Raw genomic sequence first — 21,083 nt, forward strand, 5'->3', positions numbered from 1 at the left:
TCTCGATCTCCTGACCTTGTGATCCGCCCGTCTCGGCCTCCCAAAGTGCTGGGATTACAGGTGTGAGCCACCGCGCCCGGCCTCTTTTCATTTATTAAATTATGTTTCCACTTTCTTCTCACACCCCTTCTAATATTGATCCATATGTTCTCTGATAAAGAAAAAAAAAGTAAAGAGCTCAGGGAAGGCGGGGAGTGGAAATAGAAGAAAACCTCAGCAGTTTTCTGAGGCCAAATGAGCCAACCCTCAGCTATAGGATCACAGAAATTTAGAACTGCTCCAGGCCTCTGTAGGGCTACAGATTCATCAGGAACCCTGGGTAAATAATTTCCATTTGGTGACAGCCTCCTGCTCCATATTTTTGCCCATATATGGAACTGTGGATTATTTACATATTTAGAGAACATTGGGCTGAATCTTTCTGTAATAAAATGCTCTTCTTGGGTTTGATGGAAAAATTAAATGTCATGATAATGAATTATATATCAAACCAATTTCCCATCATACCTTTCAGCATTCCACATGTTTCTCTGACTCTCTGACTAAACTGATGTCCTCCAAGAACAAGCTGAACATTATTTTGGTGTGTGTGGGTGTATAGCAGCTTTAATTTTTTTTTTTTTAGTTGTGGGGAGAGACAGAGTCTTGTTTTGTCATTAAGGCTGGCTTACAGTGGCATAATCATACTCACTGCAGCCTTAAACTCCTGGGCTCAAGCAACTTTCCCACCTCAGCATCCAAGTAGCTAGGAGTATAAGCATGTGCCACCACAGCCATCTAATTTTTTGTTTTTAAGAGACGGAGTCTCACTATGTTGCCTAGGCTGGTCTTGAACTGATCCCAAGCAATCTTTCTGCCTCACCTTCTCAAAGTGCTGGGATTCTAGACATAAGCCACTGTGCCCAGCCCATAATAGCTTTATTGAATATAATTTACATACCATACAATTCACCCTGTAAGCAATTCAATAATTTTTAGTATATTGGAAGTTGTGTCGATTTTATAACATTTTCATCCCCCCACAAAAGAAACCCCTCTTCTGGGTATATACCCAAAATAATTGAAAGCAGACCTTTGAAGGGATATTTGTATTTCCACATTCATAGCAACACTAACCAAAAGGTGGAAGTAACCCAAGTATCCACTGATGGGTGAGTGGATAAGCAAAATATGGTGTTTACATACAATGGAATATTATTCTTCCTTAAAAAGGAAAAAAATTCTGACACATCCTTCAACATGAATGATCTTTAAGGACATTATGCAAAGTAAAAAAAGGCAGTCACAAAAAGACAAAGACTATATGATTCCACTAATATGAGGTACCCAGAGTAGTCAAAATCAGACAGAAAGCAGTATGGTGGTTGCTAGGGCTTAGAGGGGAAAAGGAGTGGGGAGTTATTATATAAAGGGCATAGAGTTTCAGTTTTGCAGGATGAAAAACGTTCTGGAGCTTGTTTATGCAATGATGTTAATGTACTTAACGTAATTGAACTGCCTGCTTAAAATGGTTAAGATGGTATAGTTAGCAGTATTTTCAAGTTTTATCCATATTACAGATTACATCAGTCTTTATTTTTTATTACTAAATAACATACTATTGTACAGAAGTGCCACTTTTATTTATCCATTCATTAGTCAATGGGACATTTGGGTTATTTCCATGAACGTTGGCATTTGCTGCAAGTGTATTCCTTGCTCTGGTAGCATGTCTTCTTAGCCCTTGCAACATATGAAGGGCTCAGAAATGTCTATGGGTAAAGGAGAAGAAGGACGGAGGGCATTAAGAGAAAAAGTAACAAAGTACTAAGGGAGAGAAGAGAGAGCGGGATTCCAGATGCATCTGCCAGAGAAGGAGCCATCAGTAATAACCATGTCTCCCAGAAACTCCTGCCTCTGAGTCACCAGCCTGGTCAGCATCACTCAGGGTTACTGTGCCAGTACTGCAGCATGTACAGCTAACTACACCTACTTGTCTCCTCCTAATTGCCATCCAGTAAAACTACATAAGGCTCTGGAAGTGTCTGACACAGGATTTCCTCTGTGAGATTGTATGCAATACAATAATCACCAGCCAGGCACACAATAAACCTGGCAGGGCAGGCTTCTCTGTGTTCTTGCCGTTATACTTCTTGCTTTGTGTGAGCTATTAAGTACACTCACAAGAGCGGAGGAATTAAGAATGAGAATAACTGTGTATGCTGTGCTTTCAGCCTGCGACTGTAACCCCCTTGGGAGTCTGCCACTCTTGACCTGTGATGTGGATACAGGCCAATGCTTGTGCCTGTCATATGTCACCGGAGCACACTGCGAAGAATGCACTGTATGTATTTGACTATCATTTCCCTTTTATATAATGATGTGGATTTCTATTGCCATTGCCTAGGTGAGACTTGGTTTTGCTAATCTCTTTCCTTTTCCTATTGTGTTTTAGTACTCCAGTGGTATGAGTATTTACACTACAGAAATCAGCAAACACTACCTATCTGCCTCCCCTCACCCCTGCATTGAGCTGCCTGTTAAACATTTACCAGCACACCACTGGACTGGACTAAACCGACCCAGGCACAGATGTTATTAGATTTATCCACTGTTTTCCTGAAAATGCCAAGCAGTAGAATAGAAGAATATTTATCTGCCCATGTTTTAGGCCACCAGAACTTTCTTCTATCCCTTGCACACAATCCCCTTATCATCCCTACCGCGCTCTTCCTAAAAATGTTTTGGATAAGGTCTTATAAAAAAACAAACATAGGTTTAATGTATTTTAGATTCCTGTGGGAAATAAACTCTTGGATTTTTCACAGACTCTACTAAACATACAAGCATGTATCATCTAAAATTAGTAAAATAAAACATATTCACTCCATAAGAAATGCATGATGCAATTGGGGAGTTCAAACCCAACTCTTTTCTTTGTTCTCCAATCTTGGCAGCTCACCATGACATTTTAGAAAGAAAAAAACACAAAAACTTAACCTAATAAAAGAACAGTGACCTTGATGTGTCTGAAGAAATGTAGCTGATGAATAAGAAACATATGCCTATGAAGACATGGTTTTGTGCTCATATTTTAAGTCGTTTTACTGAAAACAGGATGGGGCAGACAGGGTGGGGGAAAGAAACAAGGAAGGAAATACGAAGAAGGGATTCTAGAAGAGAAGTCAGAAAATCTGAAAATTGTACTTTAAAGAGAAAGGTCAGCCATGCCAATCTCCATGACCGTAAGTGTGTGACACAAAAAAAGGAGCACAGTTGGTTATAGCATCATCAAATCCTGAAATTATGTGATCAACCAAATCATGTAATTCCAGACAAAGCTTAGGCTCAGGCTGACTTTTTTTTACTGGCTGGTTAACTGCTACATGTGCAGTACAGACTCACTTTTGCTTGCAGGGAAAGCAAGTAAAATAACTGAATAGGGACCCCCCCCCATGGGGGAACTGTCCATTGTGGCTGAGCCCGTGTACCCACCAGGTTCTCCATATCCACATTTCTCCAGTGGCACCATGGATCTGCCCTGAGGTGGCCAGCATGGCAGCAATCCCTGTCCTAGAGGGAGTTTTCACGACCACATCCTGTGGGAAGCAGTTCTTGTCACATCATTTTTTTTTTTTTTCTTAAACTGAAGTTTTGGTTTGGGGAAAAACATCAAGTTCTTTGTCACATTGTGTCCAAAGACATCAATGTTTAATATCTAAAAGGTATCTTTTTGAGTAAAATCATGCGTAAAATTGTACCAAGATACAAAAAATATGGATGCTTAACAAGACCATTTCCAATGAGAATTTCATACCTACTAAAATGTAAGTTTTATCGGAGCATGTTCAATTGAGATTGGTTGGAGAAGACTTTTTTTGAGCATTTTATACTAAATATTATAACACTTAGAAAATAGTTATTTGTATCTAACCAGCTGTTTATTTTGAACAACAGTCAAGATGTTGCAATGATGGAAAAAGTCTGGAACAACAGAGTTGATCTCTCACATGGATTCATGTTATTATGCCAAAACAACTGATTGATAAACAAATGCCTATGCTAAAGTGTGATATTCATGTAATATCTCAAAATTAACTTGAATGATTTCTCTGCCTCCAAACATTTCACTATTGCATGGGTAAAATCCCCAGGGACTGTTGTGGTAAGGGAACCTATAAGTTTTATTAAAAGCAGTTACATAGCCGAGCCTGGTAGCTCAGGCCTGTAATCCCAGCACTTTGGGAGGCTGAGGCGGATGGATCATGAGGTCAGGAGTTCAAGACCAGCCTGGCTAACACAGTGAAACCCCGTCTCTACTAAAAATACAAAAATTAGCTGGATGTGGTGGTGGGCACCTGTAATCCCAGCTACTTAGGAGGCTGAGGCAGGAGAATTGCTTCAACCCAGGAGGCAGAGGTTGGTCAAGAGCGTATCACTGTGCTCCAGTGTGGGCAAAAGAGCAAGACTCCATCTGGGTTGGGGGGACGGGAGATAAAGGCAGTTACACATAGGCTGGTAGAAGAACTTCTATTCCAATAGGACATACATAACCCAGCTTGAGCATAAACTGGTGATGTCAGAGGAATTGTAAGGCTTCCATTGCTTTTCCACTTGACACATTACATGGACAACCTTCCTGTCCCCTTCATTTTTAAAAAATTTTTTTGAGATGGAGTCTCACTCTATCACCCAGGCTGGAGTGCAGTGGCATGATCTCGGCTTACTGCAGCCTCTGCCTCCAAAGTTCAAGCGATTCTCCTTCCTCAGCCTCCCAAGTAGCTGGGACTACAGGCATGAACCACCATACCCATGCAATTTTTGTATTTTTCGTAGAGACGAGGTTTCACTATGGTTGGCCAGGCTGGTCTCAGACTGTCGGCCTCAAGTGATCCACTTGCCTTGGCCTCCCAAAATGCTGGGATTACAGGCATGAGCCACTGTACCCAGCCCTGTCCCCTTACTTCAAATCCTGGAGATGGGAGATGTGTCTGTGGAGATCACTAGCCAAGCACATAGGCCAGGAAGGCTTCTCTGAGATGGTGCAGGCTGTTTGGCTATTTGATGTGTGGCAATTGCATTGTAGTGATTTCAATATTGCACTTCAGAGCAACAGTATCTTCATAGCAGGAATCAGCTGAGCCTGTTTTCTCTGTAGGTTGGATACTGGGGCCTGGGAAATCATCTCCATGGGTGTTCTCCCTGTGACTGTGATATTGGAGGTGCTTATTCTAACATGTAAGTCAAATGAGTAAGTTTTATAGCAATATTCCTTATTTAAACATAAAAGCACATTTTATTCTGATATGCTCATAGTCATAGGTGAAAAATTTCATTCCATGACAAGCGATGATCTTGAAACATTAACTACAACCCTTTGATTTATTTCACTTCAAATATTTCCAAGGGTGAGGTAAACAATCCTTCTGCTGGGTATCCCACCACAAGCTGGTGGCAAGGGTGCTTGAATACGTGTGACCTGCCTAAAACACCAGCTTTTTCCATCCTGTAAAGAGAGATCCTAATGCCCCCTTTTTGCCAGATTTTAGAGCAGAACTGCGGGGAAAAAAGTGGCCGCCTGGGCTCCATGACCCTGGATTCACTATTCAAGACCAGTTATGTTAAACCCATGGCCTTTCTACATCTGCCCACAGGACTATTGATTGACTGACTCTCAGGATTGCTCCAAACTCAGGGAGCATTAACCCAGCACCCATACACCTTCATTTTACACTCACCTACTTTGTATTTTTTCGGGATGAATTGCTTTTTCCTCAGGTGTTCACCCAAGAATGGGCAGTGTGAATGCCGCCCACATGTCACTGGCCGTAGCTGCTCTGAACCAGCCCCTGGCTACTTCTTTGCTCCTTTGAATTTCTATCTCTACGAGGCAGAGGAAGCCACGCCACTCCAAGGACTGGCGCCTTTGGTTCGTATTTCATTTACTTTCCCTACAGACTGCGTTTGATGATACATCAGTAAACACACACAGCACATACTTGAGATCATGGTTAAGATACCTAGAGAAGAATGCTTTTGCCCAAAGATGCAGATCAGAGTTTGTTATAACCTGCAAATGCAGATTATATAACTCTTGAGCACAGAGTCTCTGTTTAATTCATCTTTGTCTCCCAGGTCTAGCACAGGGTCTGGCCCATCAATGTGAATGGATCAAATTATGATGAAACAGACTTTACTTTTGCTGTTTCAAGGTATACCCATCAGACAAAATGTGTTTATTGAGTGTCTACTTCTCCATCTCCCCATGATACTATAAACTATAAAAGGGTGAGGTGGATGTGTACAGCATTCATCATTGTTGCACTATAGCACAGTGCCTGACACACTGTAGGAACTTTATAGATATCTGCTAATAAATGAACGACGAAGGTATAGAAGGTTCTCAAGAGTGTGACTCCAGATAGGAATATGACAAAGGAAAGGTAATTCAAGGTGAAACTCTAAGGAGAGAAAGCATGTGAAAGTTGATCCCAAAGACAGGATTTGGACAGATAAAGAAAACAAGGGGAATGAATTCTAGGTTCCAGTAACTGAGTCATTCCTGGAATCTGTTCCTTATCTGTAAGGACAGATGGGGAGGGATGAAAATGCCCCGTAGGAGGCTTGGAATTTGCTCTTTTACTGACTACACTCAAGACTATAGCATGAGATTTTCATTGCCCCTACTTAGATGTAACAACTGCAGTAGGTGGAATCCAAATTCCAAATGAAATAATCCATTGTCTGGGTTCTTCTTCATGGTCTTGAATATTGCATCTTTATGATGTTTGCTGAAAAAAAATTTTTGGAAAGAAGTATTAGTATGTCTGTTTAGGTCATAACTAGGTCTCACTTTTTAGATAAGAAAACAGAATAAACATAATTATCTAAAATAAATAGATGTAGCACCCCCAACACGGCACATACTGAACAAATGTTTATCCTGTTACCAATTAAGTAGACTAATATCAAATATGCCAATACAGCTCTGAGCCAGGGGTTGTGAGTAAAGCGTCTGAAACAATGCTGATTTCACTTGTGAGGGGGGTTAAATCATGCATGATATGAACCCTTACTACTCCCTCAGTGGCTTAAGGAAAAATATCCAGGACATGGAATACGTTTAAAGGGCAGGTAACATTTTCTTAACAAGTTAGAAAGTAATGCCTATGACAAAAGAAAAAGCGTTCAAGGTGGGATTGATATTAAGAGTTTAAAGAGCAATAATGTGAATAATTTTCTTTCTCTGCTGAGGGTATGATCTTTAACTGCAGTAGAAAAGATTTAAGTTGGTTACCATTTGATTATTTGCACATTCATTAACAAAATGTTATGGTATGCTTGCTATGCTGTCACTGTTGCTCTATTATTAATATTATTCCATGTATTTAATGTGCTATGCTTTGTGCTTTACATACATTGTCTCATTTAACTCTCCAAACAACCGATTATTCCTAATTCCCAGATGAGGAAAAAACATTAGAGAGGTTAGGTAAGTCACTCAAAGTCATACATCTAGTAGATAGTGGGGGTTGGGAGAGACTGGATTGAAACCCAGGTGCATCTGGTTTAAAAACTCTTATTCTTGACCAGGCACAGTAGCTCACATCTGTAAAGCCAGCACTTTGGGAGGCCAAGGCAGGAGGATCACTTGAGTCCAGGAGTTTAAGACCAGCCTGGACAACATAGTGAAATCCCACCTCTACAAAAACAATGACAAAAAAATAGTTGGGTATGGTGGCACATGCCTGTAATCCCAGCTACTTAGGAAGCTGAGGTAGAAGAATAGTTTGGGCCTGGGAGGTTGAGGCTGCAGTGAGCTGTGGTTGCACCACTTCACTCCAGCCTAGGCAACAGAGCAAGAGACCATGTCTCAAAAAAAAAAACCAAACACAACTCTTATTCTTAACCCGTTTTTTGTTGTACAATGTGCACACAAAGCTGAGCTCCAGGCTAAGGACAGATAAGGATTAGTTAGGGTCACTGGCTCCAGGAGTTTTTACTATAGCTAACACATTTACATAGATAGCTTAGGATGGGCCAGTGACAAATGATAAGGAGAATCAGTAAGTGTATTAGGATTTCTGAGCCATGAGTGAGCCTTTATGAGAAGACAATCTAGTCAGAGCAAGTTATAAATAACAGTTCAGAGGAGAACCAAGGCAGGTATAGACACAAGTACAGCAGGGAGGGTAAATAGAGAACTATTGTAAAATAAAATTATAGTCTCCTGCTAAGGAGGCTAAACTTTATTTTTTGAGCAATGAGAACTTACTGAAGCCTTCTGTCATGCTGGGCCCCTATTGACCTCAATAGATACTGCACCGTGTTCAAAGAGACCAAAGAAGACACCCAGAGCCAGTGAATGAGACATAGGGTTGATTGAGGGAACTTACATACAGGGGTCTATTGGCAGCAGGCTAGACAGGAGCACTGCTATAAAAAAAAGAAAGTGTAGTTTATGTAGCATTTTCACTTAGTACCCTCCCCCCAGCAACCTCTTCCATAAAACCTTCATTTAACCCAAAACCAAGGGCCTCAAACCTCTGTATGGCCTGTATTCCACAGGATGGGCCAGAGGTTCAGATGTTCCTCAGAGATAAGGAATGAATCTCCAGGTTGGCGACTCCCAGATTCCTTAGCTGGGAACTCTAAACTCACATTCCTTTTAGACCATAGGGTCATTCTCAGAGTATGCTTAAGTGATTGCTGTCAGATGTGTTCGCCACCTTCTGTGCAAGGGAATGATATGACAGAGGCTGTCCTCAGTATTCTTACAAACTTAATCTAACAGAAGTGAAGCCCATTTCTGTACAGACTGCACTAGTCCAGACAGGAACAAATAAGGACCTAAGTTAAGAGGTAACAGAGAGAAGAGAAAGGTTGGAGATGAAACTATGAATGTGAATAAAAGCAAACCCAACTGCATCTTATGAAGAATTGTTTCAACATTCTAATTGGAGAACTAAGAAGAATTACAATTAACTTTCTCCATGGTTCGTTGGTGGAATAATCTGAACCTCTTGGTCCATGGTATAATTAATACTTCCGATGGGTACTTAAACTGTCATTTCTTTTTAAGATGTTAGGCCGGGCGTGGTGGCTCATGCCTGTAATCTCAGCACTTTGGGAGGCCGAGGCGAGCAGATTACCTGAGGTCAGGAGTTTGAGACAAGCCTGGCCAACCATGGCAAAACCCTGTCTCTACTAAAATACAAAAATTAGCTGGGCATGGTGTCTCACACCTGTAATCCCAGCTACTTGGGAGGCTGAGACACAAGTATCACTTGAACCTGGGAGGCAGAGGTTGCAGTGAGCTGAGATCGTGCCATTGCACTCCAGCCTGGGTGACAGAGGGAGACTCTGTCTCAAAGTTGCCCATTTTGGAAAACAGAAAACTGAAAAAAAAAAAAAAAAAGATTTTAGCAACAGGTTTGCCTGGAATGTGATGTGTATTTCCAGCAACAAGGAAGTGATTTCATAATTGACAAAGAAAAGATAATACTGAAGAGAAATCAGAAGTAAAGCTTCCATGCTGATGAGCAGAGTGAGGTAAACCATTTATGAATGGCCACAGTCACAGGCCGTAAATGAATTATATGGTAATGAATGCACTTACAACTGTGCTTGGTTCATGCATGTACTCAGTTAGTAAAAGCTCTTATTACCCTCATGAACAGAAATGGAGGAAAGGAAAAACCAAGTCCGAAGAAATCAGATCCTCTGGGGAAAAACATCAATAGCTTTATTTCTTTGCAAAACGAATAATTTCTAGAAATCTGGGCTCTGAAGAGTTAGAGTTGCACACTGTGAATTCACAATTTCTTGTCATTTTAGTAAGGAGAGGTAAAGTGCTGAGGAGTGGCTCTCCTCTTAGATGGAGAAGGAAGGACACGCTGATGGCCCCTGGGTTGGTGCTATAGCTGTGCCTCAGACTTTGAGGCAGCTGCAGTTGGTCAGTGCTGGCATCAGTGGCAGAGCGATGCCACCTCCTCATGGCCCAGTCTCCCATGGCTACAGAAGCCCCAAAGAGTCTAGAAGACCTTGTAGCCATCCCTTGTTATTCACGAAAGTCAGAGCCACCGTAGGCTTGTTTGTGGGTTGGTTCATTCCTTCATTTATTAGCTGTATTGAGATTTTTACTGAGCCTTCCTGGGTGCATATGCACAAATGGGTGTATTGGAGAAGCAAATGAAAGCACACGTTGGCTGTCTTGTTCCCAAACCCAGCACCGCTTACACATAAGAGAACTTCTCAAGTGAATAAAATGGCTGAATGAAAGAAAACAGAAACACTTCAACATGGAGCCTGCCCCTATTGTAGTGGGAAGGAACTGTGGACACAAATGGCTGATGTGTGGTGGGCTGGGCTAAGGGTCATGAAACAGCTGCATGTAACATGATATGGACTTCAGATTACAGAGAAATACCCCAGCTGAGAAGTTCAGAGAAGGCTTCGTGGGCATTGCTCCCCCTACCAGGATCATGTGCGCTAATCATGGGGTCTTTGCTTTCTCCTACTTGTTCCTATTCCTATGCTACAGCCCCACAAGGCCTTCTCTGACTTCTAGGCTAGAAGTGGCTCTCCTCGATCTGAAGTCCACCTGAAAAGAGGAGACTGGGGAATGAGTCGCTACTCCCCTAATTCCCTCAGTGATCCTCAAATTTTTACTGTGCGTGTTACCTAGGGAGTTTATTTAAAATCCAGATTCCAGGTCTGACCCTTGAGATACCATATCCGGGAATCTGAGGCTGGCCAAGAAACCTGTGTGTTTGCCACATGCCCCTAGGTGAGTCTGATATGGGTGGTTCATGACAGCACTTTGAGAAACCCAGCTTTAAGCATGCACAACATACTCCTCTCTTTCTTGAAATGACCACCTCTGTGTTATTGATTGGGAAAACTTCTCATCCCTTAAAACCCAACTCAGATTTCTTTTTCTCTGACATTTCCTACCCTGACATCTGGACATGATTGTCCATCTCTGGGGTTCCATAGAGCTGTAATTTTTCAAACTGCAGGACATGCTAATTAATAAGTAGGCCATGGAATCAATTTAGTGGGTCAGTTTAGTACAACAGAAGAATACAAAATAGTCATATTTTTATCCATTTTTTCAATTTTATATAAATGGATATCTGCATGGGTACAGTGTCACTCACTGTCTTAGATTAGGTTCCTGGAAGCAGATGACAACAGGGATTCAGGTGCATGTGTTTTATTAAGGGAACGCATGTCAGGGAAAACCTATAATGGAGTGAGGGAAATAGGCTAGGAAATGAGAAAGGGGAAGGCAGGTATGGGGTCGAGGGTCAAGTTTAGCTTTGGGTCTCATCCCCCAGGGAAGCTCTGAAGTATAAATTACACCACAGAGTTGTCCCCCACTGAGGCACAGGGCTGGCCTGTTGTGTTCCTGCATTAGTCAGTTGTTGGTGCTGGACTGCCAGGGCAGATGTGGGTAACTTTCCAGGTGAGATGACTCTCATCAGCCAAGAGCAAGGCCCAAGAGAAGGGGGCAGTCGGGAGCCATAGCAGCAACAGTTTCAGGAGCTGGCAGCTGCATGCACTGGCCCAGTAAAGGGGATCTGGCAGCAGAACAACGGCACCTACAACACCTTCTCATTGCATGCTCAGACCCACCTGCGGGGCCCAGTGCAAAATAAAAATGCAGAGCTTGTGTTCTAAAATCAGAAGAAAAAAAAGGGCCATTGAAAGTACTAAAATATAAAGCATTATACTTTCTTTCATGATCGCTCTCTCAGTTTGTCAGAGCATTTTGTTATTTGCTGTTCAATGTCATTCTATGTAAAGATATATTAAAATTTAAAATTATTAGCATGAATTATACCATTCATCTTTGTAGAGTGCAGTGCCAATTTTAACTGGAAACATAAGTACATTTCAACTCACACATGCAATCACTGAAACTGTAGAATTTGTATTCATATCCACATTGTCAATTTGTAGTCATATATAGATACGTATTTCATTCTTAACAGAACTGTGAGAACTCTGCACAAGACTAAGTTAACTGTTTTCATTTCACTTCCTGCTATGTATTCAACCGGCACTCTACCTTCAGCATACTGATGAGTAAGGAAGGACTGAAAGGAAATGAAACTGTGGGTTGTCCTGTCTTTCTTTCCTTCTAGTCATCCTTTTCAGTGGAAGTAGTGGGCTAATGCAGGGAAGTCACATGAATAAGAAAATATATGAGGTCTGGCATGGTGGCTCACACTTGTGATCCCAGCACTTTGGGAGGCTGAGATGGAAGGATTACTTGAGCCCAGGAGTTTGAGACTAGACTGTATTTGAGACCCCATCTCTGCAAAAAAATAAAAAATTAGCTGGGTGTGATGATGTGTGCTGGTGGTCCCAACTATTCAGGAGGCTGAGGTGGGAGGATCACTAGAGCCCAGGAGGTCAAGGCTGCAGAGAGCTGTGATTGTGCTACTGCACACCAGCCTGGGTGACAAAGCGAGACTCTGTCTCTCAAAAAAACAAAAAAAAAAGATATAGGATTCCTTGGTTGTTTATGTTTCTTAGAATGCCTTTCTTTCTGCATTCAAAAGAAGTCTGGTTCTAACAGAAAGCTCGGTTTCTTGGAGCTATCGACACTCCTGCTAACTTGATCACATGAGTAACACACTTACCTTGCACTCACTTTGAGTCTCACTGAACTCCCAGGCACAGTAGGTCCCCCAGAATTCTGTGTTCATTGGCCGTGATGTGCACTATCTGCAAATGGGGCAACAAGGAAGCAGACACACATGATGTGCATATCTCTTCTGCTCACGTGCATGCTCCACTGTCCCAAAAGACTTCACTTACAGAACAAGTTCAAAGAAATAAAATTATTAACTCTATCAAGATGGTGACAGCAAAGCATCAAATCAAGCGTGGGGGCTTTCTTTGAGGGGTTGGGGGGTGGTCCTAGGTAACCATGAAGCTGGCCCTGCCCATTTGCTTCTTACATTAAGTTCATTCCATGCAGGCACAGCTTCTCCAGGATTCTGATTAGTCATAATTCCTGAGGAAATTTACAAAATGACACTAGTGAGACAAACTACAGCTTCTAGCTGCTGCAGTTGGTCCCAAGGCTATAATTGATACCATCTCCCTCCCTCCTCTCTACACATTCTAGATTCCCCTCATCCTCAACTGGTACTTCTGAGATGACTCACACTCTCATCCCTCATGGGCTGGAGGCCCTGCATTGCATGCCTTATCAGACCACATGTATGGGAGCACCAAAGATGCCCCAGTGGATCACCTCAGTGCCATACATATTCCTCATGTCCCAATGATATAGCCACAGCCCTATAGTTATGGTAATTCCTTCTTGTGACTACTGGTCGGCTGGCATGAGGAGCCCAAGAGACCATGTAGCAGCCATAGCTTTAAGATTAGCAGAAGGAACTCTGTCCCCCTCCAGGAATCAAGACCTCTAGACCCACAGAGTGGTAACATTACAGTGACAAGAAGCCCAGATTCCCATGGTTACTGGGAGTGATAGTGGGCATGGCTAATCCTACTTGGTTCTCCTAAGCCCATGTATTCTGCCTATTAGGGACACAGCATCAAATAAATGCCTTGATTTAAGGAGTACATAACATCCCAAAGAGCACTGGCCCATCTCTTTGGGCTTCATTTCCAAGTTTGTGAAGCTAATGCTTCAGCTGCATCTTTAAGCGGCCCCAATGCACTGCCATCTCAGGTCAGCATCTTCCAGGTAGTATGGTTTGCGTAAGGGCAGTGAATCCCAAAATCACATGACCACTGCTGAACTTCTTTTGCTGGAAAGTGGATCTATTGTGCAGAGGAGATATTATATTTTCCCATAGTGGTGAATTAGACACTCAGCCCTCAAAAGGGTGCTGGCCAAGGCCACAGAACAGCTGGTTCTCACTATGGGAAGTCATGTGATATCACCTTGGCCCGAGGCACCCACTTCACTAGCCCTCAATGTAGGGGACTAATGTGGTATTTCATAGAATATATTGATGGTCCAGATCCTTTTGGGCTATATTGTGACAGAGAACAAGAGAAGTAAGTAGGCCTGGAGCAAGACTGTGAACATACCCTCTTGCCCTTCCCAAGTATTCTCCTCAGCACCCTCAGACTACAGAAGGAACCCACTTGCCCTTGTTGGAAAATAGAGCACCACCATTCCACCCCAACACATTTGCAGACAATATAGAAACATCAAAGGACTGCAGATGTTTCTTTTTCCTTACAAGTATGGAAGAGAAAACATTTTTGCATATCAATATCTACATAGCATGTTCCAGAGGCTGTATTAATCTGCTCTAGTAAAGACACTCCATCCAACCCAACAGCTGCAAGTAGGACTATACCTTGATTAAATTTGTGGTAATTCCATCTGGCAGTGATCCATCCAACAACTGCAGAAACAAGACTGGTGCCTTAAATGGGGATATGTTGAGAACCACCACCCATTCATCCTTTAAGTCTTGAGAGTGGCACTCTGAGGATGCCCCTGATTTGCAATAGTGTTTTTATGTACTGTCTTGGTTTGGGGTTGGGGCTCATTTTACGGGATTTTACTTGGTCTTTTCCTACTACAAGAGGTCTTAACCCACAAGTCAAAGAACCAGTGCCAACTGCAAAGCAGATTCATTCCATTATATACTCAAGAATTGAAGAAAATTATCAATAGGTGGTTCTGTAAATCCAGTGAAGTCACTATGAAAGGCACCTAGCCCAGCAGTCCATTTATAGGACCCACATACGTCCCTATTCTAACAACGGGATCATGGTGGCACTTTGGATACCTGGTTATCAGCATAAGCTCAGATCCTGTATCCACTAATACTGAAAGATTATGGGTATACCCCCTTCCCCAATAGACAGTTATCTTTATATAAGTAATTGACCTAGGCTGATAATTCAGCCACTTCTCTGAAGTTCTGCAACTCTTACAATTAATGTTTGTGAAGAATATTCAGCTCTTCTTGCCCTCTAGTTTAAGGAGATGAGAGTCTCTTTAAACATGCCCCAGGGAGGCCCTCTGATTCTCACACTTTGCTTTACATTGGTGATTGATTGTCCTGACCCTGTCATTTTCTCTCATCAAAGACATTCAACAACAGCCACCTATTTCCACAGTTCTTACTGGAACATCAAAGGATGTGGATGCCTCCCGTATCTTTCAGTGCCAGAAATACTGCTCAAGTCAGTGCCTCCCCTTCCCTGCCTGTATTCTGTCCCATTTCTCCACAGGTGACAGTTTTAGCAATTGTATCACTACTTCATGCCAGGGATCATCTGTGCATGTCACCCACCATGGTCCTCACTGCCAGCCAAACAGTAAATTATCCACCTCCAGAATTGCATCTTAGGATCTACTTTTAGGTAAACTGTCTGGCATTAATTATGTCAAGTCAGGTGCCCTAGGAGAGCCTAAGATGGGATTCAATTGCATGTGATTTTTCAAGGAAATGTTCTTCAGGAATACTCTTAAGAGAGTGAAGGATAAAAGATAGAGAAAAGGAAAGAGCGGAACGAGACGTGGTCTCAGGTAAAACAAACCTTGAATTGATCCTCAGAGGAGCTCAGGGGCATACACTGCAGGCAAAGTTGTCCTGCCACTTGAGACAACCTGGTCAGCCTTGTCTCAATCAGTCATTGGCTGTGAGCTCCCAGAGGTAGTGTTGGGTGGTTAGGGAGGGAGATATGAAAGAGCAATCCTCCAGAGCAAGGCTCAACTGTGAGCTGTCAGCAGCCACACACACAGCAACTGGGAGATGGGTGCACCAAACAGCTAAAGGAGATTTGGGAGGGGTACCTACAGTGTCTACTGCAATTGCAAGGGTATTTTATATTATTTTATTTTATTTTATTTTATTTTATTTTATTTTATTTTATTTGAGACAGAGTCTCGCCCTGTCACCCAGGCTGGAGTATAGTGGCATGATCTCGACTCACTGCAACCTCTGCCTTCCAGGTTCAAGTGATTCTCCTGTCTCAGCTTCTGAGTAGCTGAGACTACAAGGACACACCACCACTCCTGGCTAATTTTTGTATTTTTAGTAGAGATGGGATTTCACCATGTTGGACAGGCTGGTCTCTAACTCCTGACCTCGTGATCCACCCACCTTGGCCTCCCAAAGTGCTGGGATTACAGGCCTGAGCCACTGCACCCAGCCTCACAAGAGTTTTTTTTTTTTATTTTTATTTTTTTAATGTTTGAAAACCATTGCATATGGATGACTTTACATATACTTCTGTCTATTAAAACCCAATCTGACAGTACAATTTCTCATTTACATTTCTGCCTCAGATGCAAGATTCTAAACTCCTCTGTGGCAGAGGCTCTGTCCTATTTATTTTGCATTCCTAATTCAGGAGCTGGCACATAATTGTTACTAACCATTTATCAAATGAAGGGCAGTTTGGGGTAGATCACAGAGCCACTAGAACTCCAGGCTAGGTAACTTGGGCGTTATTCTGTTGGCAGTTAGAAAGAGTTTGAGATGCCTGGTTGGCAGCAGTACATGATATGTATTGGACCAAAGAGAGAGAAGAGAACAGTGCCAAGAGACTATTGCAGCAACACAGGCAAAAGTAACAAGAGGAGGAATTTGAGCGGAGGCTGTGAGTGTGGAGAGGCAGATGCAAAAGTAATTAAAGAGGTATTATCTACAGGGTCCAGATGGCCTCAGGCTGACATCCAGTATAGAGACCGTCAGGGATTCTAATTAATCATGTTAGGAGTTTTATACTTACATGCTCCCAAGCAGATAGAAGAGGAGCATTTCTCATTTTGCATGGAAGAAATATCTAGAAAATAAATCCATGTGGGTTTTCTCATTGTCATGCCCAATTAGGCAAAATCCTTAAAGTGGGCATGGGAATAGCCTCCATATTTTGGGCAGAACTCCACAGTCATATCTGAGAAAACCCAAGGTTATCCATGTGGAATTTGCTCAGTTCATTAGCACAAGGGGTACTTAAAATTAAAGTTGCTTCCCGGGACACTGCTTTCAAATCAATCATTCTATAAAGTAACATATGTTCCAAAGCTGCAGTATTAGCACATTATTCTCAGCTGAATTCTGGACTGTATTCTGCTTAGAATAATTCATCTGTGACTCATATGAATCATATACACACCAGGAAATACAGGGGGTGGTGCAGTGGGGGACTGGTTTTCTTGAACTCTTTCAGGCCTTGATTGTAGGCAAAGCTGTTTACATTCCTCTCCCATTTTAGGGCTCAGAAACTTTTGGCCAGAGTCCTGCTGTTCACATTGTTTTAGGAGAGCCAGTTCCTGGGAACCCTGTTACATGGACTGGACCTGGATTTGCCAGGGTTCTCCCTGGGGCTGGCTTGAGATTTGCTGTCAACAACATTCCCTTTCCTGTGGACTTCACCATTGCCATTCGCTATGAAACCCAGGTATCCTTTAACTCTCCAACTTCGGTGGTGAAAAGCTGACAGAAATACATTCTTGAACTGTTTCCATTTCAGCCTTGCTAGAATAGGTTCATCAGAAAAAGATTTGTAAAAAGCGAACATCTGGGGAGCGTTATAAAGCTGGTTTCTTAAAGATATTGAAGCAGCACAGTGACCCATATGCATGCATGTTGTAGCCCATGGAGAGAAGCTACAGTTGGAGTTATACATTTAAGGTACCAGGTTTAAGGAAGTGGTGACTGTTTGTATAAGAAAAATAGCCAAAATAACACAAATCCTGCCCTCCTGGTACTTTTCTTGTAAAAATTTAATAAACCAGCACATGTGCAGAGATTCAGACTCACAGGTGATGCAGCAGAGGCATTTGTTTGCATTTGGATCTTACCCTGCAACAAGAGAAAGACCAAAAGCAAACTGCCCCTCTTGTTTCCCACTACTAGACCCCCTGCTGCCTGCCTTTTAAGAAATATCTAAAACAGAATACAAGCCAAATTAGAAAAATAGTTGATTTACACCAATAGTTCCTAACCTTCCTTTGGATTTGAAACCCACTGAACATCTCCTTTGAAACATGTTTGATATGGCTGGAGGGGGTGTGGTCTTAGAGGCTCCCAAACCCCACTGGGGACCACATTCTGGAGGCTGTCATGGTGCGCCACATGCCCAGAGCAGCTGATCTGCTTTGAAATGCATGATAGGACATAATTCTCTATTTCTCACTTACAAATGAAAGCCAAGGAACGTCAATGAACTTTGGCTCAGTGAATATGATAAGAAAGGCTTTAAAAATAAATATAGATTAATATATCTATAGAGAGAACATGACCCTGACACCTTGAAAAAGCTTTTCCAAATTGTAAGACTTCAGAATAGAGCAAATTTGCATATCTCCCCAATATATAGATTCCTTTTGTAAAAGATTCCAAATTATTATTATTTGTTCTGTGATCCAGAGCCATGATAAACGAGTCAACTCCCTGGGAAACAGGGGTTAGGGATTAGGCTTGTCAGGAGAGCTAAGGTTTTTCCAGACCCGTGAGCCCATGAGAAACAATGCTTTTTCTGCCTGGATCACAATTCAGACATCAAAGAGTTGGGGCCTGGGAGTGAACCTCTAAGACTCTTTCAATTCCAAAACTGTTTGCCAAGTGGCCTATGGGTTGCAAATTCAAGTTCATGCACTTTCCATTAGCTATATGTATGTGCGTGCAAAACATTTTCCTGCGTCCGTGCAGTGACATGCCTTAATGTCATGCCTGTCTAGTCTGCAGCTGACTGGACTGTCCAGATCGTGGTGAACCCCTCTCGAGGGAGTGAGCACTGCGCACCCAAGACTTCACAGTCAAAGCCTCAGTCTTTTGCCTTACCAGCGGCTACCAGGTATGTTTCAGACCCGTCTTCAAACATTGAAAGCTTCTTAGAATTTTGTTCACTTATCAGTAATTTGTATCTGGGAACTAAGTGGGGAAAGAGGAGGACTGAAGAAAACTGTAACATATATTAAGCACTTACTGTGTGCTACACTATGCTTTACATTTATTATCACTTTTAATCTTTATAACAGCTCAGTACAGCAGGTTTTGTCTTTATCAGATGAAGACGAAATTGAGAAGGAGAATACTTAAATGACTTACCGAAAACTCATCGCTAATGTGTAGCAGAACCAGGATTCTAGCCAGGATATCCTGACTCTAAATCTTGAGTGTTCCTTTTCCAGTCCCCAGGTGGCTTTGAAATATAAGAAAGCAAAATGCAACAAGAATAAGAGTAAAACATTCAGCTTGATTACTCTCAATAGATGAGAATCTTTGAGGTAAAAGCCTACTAATATTGAGGCCACTGATTTTGCCCCAATAGAAACTTGTGGCAAAATAATTCTTTTTTTTTTTTTTGAGACAGAGTCTCACCCTGTCACCCAGGCTAGAGTGCAATGGCATGATCTCTGCTCACTGCAACCTCTGCCTGCTGGGTTCAAGTGATTCTCCTGCCTCAGCCTCCTGAGTAACTGGGATTACAGGAGCGTTCCACCATGCCCAGCTAACTTTTTGTATCTTTAGTAGAGACGGAGTCTCACCATGTTGGCCAGGCTGGTCTTGAACTCCTGATCTGGTGATCTGCTCACCTTGGCCTCCCAAAGTGCTGGGATTACAGGCATGAGCTGCAGCGCCCTGCCGCAAAATAACTTTTTTGAGATTTTTTGAGATCCTGTTGATGTTAACATGAGAGATGGGATGAGGACCTCTGTCCCATCCTTTCCCCAGAGTTGTCATAACAACCCATAGCCAATAGTTTCTCAGACTTTGATACTTGGCACAATCGTATGGAAGAGCCACAGAGGATCTGAACGTGACTTTACCGTCCAACCAACCCATCTGTGCTGGTCTAGACCTACACTGGCCTCAGGCCCACAGTGTAGGTCACGGCCCAGCACAAGTGCAATGCTACCAAATACTATGGCCATTTAGCTAATATAATTGTGCTTCTGTGATCTGAATTTTTGCTTTATCGCTCTTAATACAGAATCATGCTGCTTCCCACACCCATCTGTTTAGAACCAGATGTACAATATTTCATAGACGTCTATTTTTCTCAGCCTTTGGAAAGAGAGTCCTACACTCATTCACACGTCCTGGTGGACTCCGTAAGTATCACAGAGCTTTGTGGGTGCTTTCTTCACTACTAAGTACCATTATAACTACTTTTAGACTCACTAGTGAAATATTTCTTTAAAAATGTAAATGTATTTGCTCAATTATAAAAGCCAACTAATAGCATTTGCAAATCTTATATAACAATATGTCCCAGTAATGGTTTGGAGTATTTTACATATTCTTTAATCACAGAAACCCTGTGTGGCAGGTACTTTCATAATTTTACAGGTGATAGAACAGAGGCACGGGGTCACAGAGCTAGTGAGTGAGAAGTTTAGAATCAGAGCCACCCTGCCTGCTTCCACATCCCTGCCCTGAGCCACGACAGCACCCTGGTGGTGTAGGAAATGTGTGGAAGAAATCCAACCACATTAATCATTATCATTTTCTAAGTTCCCATTTTATACATCCTACACTTTTGTATCATTGAAATCAGATTGCTTATACAATGTTGTAGGCCAATTTTTTTCACCTCACACTTCATCATAAGCATTTTCTTATGGTATGTATGCCGTCTTCTTATCTTTAGAAACCATGCATAATATTTCCTGAGTGACTTCTTCCAGCGTCTTTCCCCCACAGAGTGGGGCGACTGGCATTCCTTCCAAACTTCTTACTCTGCACAGCCCTTCAGACCCAGGCTTGTCCCTGGGCAAAGTTGGGCATTGAGTAGATTTACTTAAGTTACTTATCTATTTTCCCTATTCCTGGTCATATAAGTTGCTTCTATTTTTTACTACTATGTATATTTGATACATTTGAAATATACTTATATTGATATATATTACTACTATATATATTTGATACGTATTTTTAAAAATACTTTAAAATATTTTCCTACTTTACCTAAGGTGTTATGGCTCTTGAAATAATTTGTCAAAATATTTTCTGGAACATGTTCCCCAATTAAATTGTTTTTTTCTTTTTTGAGACGGAATCTTCTCTGTCACCCAGGCTGCAGTGCAGTGGCATGATCTTGGCTCACTGCAACCTCTGCCTCCTGAGTGCAAGCAA

The 21,083-nt window shown here is 42.1% G+C and overlaps 1 protein-coding gene across 1 annotated transcript in view; it reads left to right on the forward strand.

Moving 5' to 3' along the window:
* The window catches only part of LAMB4 (laminin, beta 4), a 128,739-nt gene that overhangs the window by 39,295 nt on the left and 68,361 nt on the right, over positions 1-21,083 (forward strand). The window contains exons 12-17 of the mRNA XM_011986387.1: positions 2,214-2,323; positions 5,138-5,217; positions 5,758-5,908; positions 17,215-17,400; positions 18,683-18,798; positions 19,939-20,059. Coding sequence (XP_011841777.1) covers positions 2,214-2,323; positions 5,138-5,217; positions 5,758-5,908; positions 17,215-17,400; positions 18,683-18,798; positions 19,939-20,059 — 764 coding nt within the window. The remainder of the gene's footprint in view (positions 1-2,213; positions 2,324-5,137; positions 5,218-5,757; positions 5,909-17,214; positions 17,401-18,682; positions 18,799-19,938; positions 20,060-21,083) is intronic.

The sequence above is a fragment of the Mandrillus leucophaeus genome, unplaced genomic scaffold (genome assembly GCF_000951045.1).
Source record: "Mandrillus leucophaeus isolate KB7577 unplaced genomic scaffold, Mleu.le_1.0 Scaffold298, whole genome shotgun sequence".
In the NCBI taxonomy this organism is placed as follows: Eukaryota; Metazoa; Chordata; class Mammalia; order Primates; family Cercopithecidae; genus Mandrillus; species Mandrillus leucophaeus.